This window comes from Gavialis gangeticus, unplaced genomic scaffold (genome assembly GCF_001723915.1).
Source record: "Gavialis gangeticus isolate Ggan-Ray unplaced genomic scaffold, GavGan_comp1, whole genome shotgun sequence".
NCBI lineage: Eukaryota > Metazoa > Chordata > Crocodylia > Gavialidae > Gavialis > Gavialis gangeticus.
The window spans coordinates 31,908,737-31,913,044 of NW_017729001.1; the positions used below are offsets into that span (position 1 = coordinate 31,908,737).

A 4,308-nucleotide genomic window follows, 5' to 3' on the forward strand; every position below is an offset into this window, starting at 1 on the left:
CCCCCCCCCCCCCAAGCTCCTTCGACCCCATGCTTTCTGCAGCAAAAGCCCAGGTCTGCACTCAGTGAGATCAGTCAAGTGCTGTTCCTTGAAATCAGCTGGACAAGTGATGTAACACACTCTTCTCTCCCTCAGGGGACAGGGAGGTTTCTAAACAGGTTTTTTTCCCCTCTTCTCATCCTACTTGCCAGCTGTGTTTCTATTCATGCTTTCTCCGGAGCAGGAATTTCCCTCTTCTCAGCAGTGCCAAACTGTTTACACATTTTAAAACTGTAACTTTTATAAAAGCTTCGTTTCAGTCAGTGCAACAATGAACCCTGCCAATATTTGCAGCCAACTTAGCGGTCTTTTCCACGCACGTATTTTACTGCTTCTCATTCAAGAAGGTAGCGATGCACCTTTTTTGCAACATAATCAAGTATATTTAGCACTTTCCTAATGCAAACAAACATGCTAAATAATGATCAGGGAGTGCTACAAAACTTTTCATTTTTAGGCTGCTGAATTTTAGCTAGCACACGATTTCCTAATATCAGAGGTGCACGATTACTCTGGATGTGATTCTGCATGCTTTCCAGTCAATGGAAGCCTGCAAGTGACTTCAAAAGCAGCAGACCTTTAGCGATACCCTGGAGACTGCATATACCAACCATGGATTCTTTTAAACTGTCAGAAAAATTATTTAAACTGAAAGTTCAGCCTACGTCAGCATTGCAGGAGATTAATCTTATGTGGGGTTCTTCTCTCTGTCCTTTTAATGAAAAAACAACATCCAATTGCAAAAAGAAATGATATAGAGTGGAATGCATAAACCCAGGGCGTGGGCTGCAGCCCACACACACGCAGCATGTGTGTCTGCAAGTGCTTCCCCTCCGTGAGACTACTTGGCATGAGTTAGCGCTGCAGGATCAAACACCCAACTCTCAATGCACTGGTCTGTGTGAGCCTGCACTACTTGGGGAAAAAGCCAGCCAAAGTCAATGCTCTTGAACACATGGTGCAACACGGTTTAATTTCATAATACAGCTTCCCATATGTGTGTACTTGTCCTAACGCAGATGAAGTCAAAGAAGCCATGACAACTTGCATGGAGAAATGTGGCCTGGAGTGGCCGACGTACAGAATCATCATGAAATGATAATGCTTGCCATCAAAATGTGGTTTATAAAGTATTTTTTTTAATATTAGTATTATTTTTAAATAGTGCAATGGGTCTTTATAAAAGCTTCTTCACTCACTCTTTTTATCTACTTCATAAATAAATATTTGGTGCTTATCTACCTTCCTTTTCAAAAGAGCTTTACAAGTGTCAAATGATTGTCAATCACAGCTAGGCAGTTAGATAATTAACTACTATATCCATTTTCCAGGTGGAAGAAAATGAAGGTAGAAAAGTTGCTTTAGGCTATAGGGAGATTCCATCTCAGAGTCAAAATTATGCAGCTAATCTTGTGCCAGATGCATTAAAAACAATAAATCATTAAATACACAGATAAAGCAATCCTCACGCTCCTTTTTATGCTGTTATTACTTTTGCTAAAATTTGGAAACTGATTTTGAATTTTGAATTTGTTTTTAAATCCTATTACTAGGTCTTGAAGAGCTAAATATTGAGGAAAAATGGAGAAGTAAGATGCATATCCAAAAATATTCTAACCTGCTAATGCTGTATTTTGGCTTTATATTTTTAATGTTCTTGCTGGATGTTAGCGCATTGCTGTCCCTTATTGCTTCTCTTAAAAAATATAAAATCAAGTAGCCAGAAACTTTGAAAAAGGTAAATTTAGAGGTACACGGATAGCTTGTTGCACAGAAACAAAAATGCAGACACGCCATTGCTTTCCTAAAGTAACGGACACATCCGAGGCCACCACATTCTGTAACATGAAGTTAACTTTCTTAAACAACAACCTGTTCACGACTTACTCCTGAATTATGACTTGAAAACAAAGGAGGGAGTAAAACCTCCAACCAGTTTCCTTAAAAAGTCACTCACCAATACTGACATTTTGCCTTGCGTGAATCCCTTTCAGTACTTGTCATTACAATTGTAAGATTGCTGCTGCCCTATTGCAAGATGTGTTGGCAACTTTGAATTTCAAAGTGAGAAGAGAAAAATAAATACCTCAATTTAAAAGTGAAATGATGCTAGAATACTAAGTCCCAACAAGCGAGTATACACATTGAGCAGTCAAGGTTTACTTGACAATGACACACAATTTTAAAACTTCCGGGGGTTCTTCTTTTACTAACTAGGAACTGATATGAGAAACCGGTCTGTTGTGCCCACTGACTACTACAGAAAATACCACGTACTATATAAACAACATGCTAGACAATTACTGAAACGTGTGCCTTGTATTTTTGATGTTTCACTTTGCACAGTGCACAGAAAAGGGTTGGGGGCTCTTAAGAAAACCAGTGCAACATGCTCCGATGTTAGAAATGCCCCACTAGCAATGGAATAAGGTTCTAAAACAAATCCATTTTGGAAGGTCCTTTACTAACACTTTGGGGAGAATTAAAACAAAACACACACATACACAAGTGATCATATGCAGCTTGTAAATATTCTCAGGACTTTACTGGATGCTGCACTGTCCATTTCTAAGGTTGGGCTGGGCTACATGGAGGATTCAGCATGTTGCTGGCTGGGCCGCACAGAGGATTAAGAGTGCTACTGGCCCTTTAAGAAGGGGAAAGGGACTCACGTACAAGTGTCAAATGCTCTACACACTTTCCTGCCAGCCTCGGGTTCGCTGCTCGGTATCAATGAAATGCCAGGAGCTGGGACTAGGCTGCAGGCCGCCACGGCTTGGCGTGCTTTTATAAAGGACACAGCAGCTTCCAAGGGAAGGAAGAAACTTTGCACCCATATTGGAAGCCCGGTGCAAACCTCCCCAGCTCACTGGCAGGGCAGGTGGGAAGAGCACCCCAAGGGGCACGGGCGATGGCCGGGGCAGAGCTCGCCAAGCCCCGTGCCAGGGGGGGGAAGGGGGGCCGGTGACATGGACAGGATGGCAGCATTTTGTAAATTACAGGCCCGTCTCCTAGCAACAGACAACACATTCGGCTCCACGTGACTGCCACTGGCCCAGGGAACAGCAGAGACACAGGAGGGGGAGGGAGCAGCAGGCACCGAGCAGGGTTTTTAAGCCCTCCAGCCCCAGGGACCCACTCATTTTGGGGCTGGCGGGGGGGGAGCCCCCCAGGCAGCCTCTCACCTTTGGTGTCCAGCTCCACATGGATGATGTTGCCCATGACCGAGGTGTTGTGCAGGTGCTGGACGGCTTCTCGCGCCCCCTTGACAGTGGCAAAGATCACTTTGGCAATGCCCAGGTGCTTCTTGTTCTTGGGGTTGTAGAGGATCTCCACCTCTTCCACTTCCCCGTATTTCTTGCACATGTCGGTCAGGAAGTTCTCTCGGATGTTGTCGTTCAGCTTGGCAAAGGTGACCTGCTTGGGGGGCACCGGCCCCACGTAGAACTCGTCGATCTGGAGAGGCAGACGTGGAGGCAGTTAGGGGCCCGCCAGACACCCAAGCCGCCCAGCGCGGGGGGAGAGCAACTGTCGTCCAACAATGTCACAGAAGAAATTTAGCCTCCACCCTGTCAATAATTCACTGGGAAATGGCTCCCTTCTCATGCAAAGTGGCATTTTCAGCTCCTCGATCAACAAGCGCACACCTCTCCCCAGAAGCATGAAGCTGTCTCCCCAGCCCTCACCCGGGCCCTGGCAGGCACTGATTTCTGGTTGCCTTCCTGGAGCAGGATTGTTGGTAAGGGGGGGAACCTGGCTGCCACGTTAAGTGGTTGGGAGCGCCATCCCCCATACCCGAGGAAACCCAAACACCCAGGAAAAGCCAAGGCAGGTACCTTGAATTTGGGAACAGAGAGCTCCAGCTCCTTGGTTTTGGTCCATATCCGTCCTATCCTGGGATCTCGGACACAGTCCACCGGGGCGATTCCCGAGTTCTGGGAGGAGCAGAATAAAAACAAAAAAGGCACAAATGCTGCTTGGGATTGAAGCCAATAATAATAATGAAAAATCCCCCCCCCATCTACAAGGAAGCTGGGACCTCTCCCGGGAGGAGGCAGACACACACACGTGTCGGGTTGCAATGCTGCTGGGGACTGGGCAGGAGGGGAAGCTGCAGCCCAGCTCCTGCCCGGGATGCTGACAGTTGAATACGTTGTGTCAGGTGGCAGCAACTCTCGTGGCTCGCCCCCTCCTCCCGGCGGGTGTGACAACCCGGCGAGCTGAGCCCGGCCCGGCCCCGGCCCCGGCCCCGGCCCGGCCCGGGGGTGC

At 47.0% G+C, this 4,308-nt stretch overlaps 1 protein-coding gene across 1 annotated transcript in view; it reads right to left on the minus strand.

Annotated features, from left to right (window-relative positions):
- Window positions 1-4,308, minus strand: part of SETD1B (SET domain containing 1B) — a 58,349-nt gene that overhangs the window by 53,348 nt on the left and 693 nt on the right. The window contains 2 exon segments of the mRNA XM_019507288.1: window positions 3,225-3,495; window positions 3,876-3,974. Coding sequence (XP_019362833.1) covers window positions 3,225-3,495; window positions 3,876-3,974 — 370 coding nt within the window.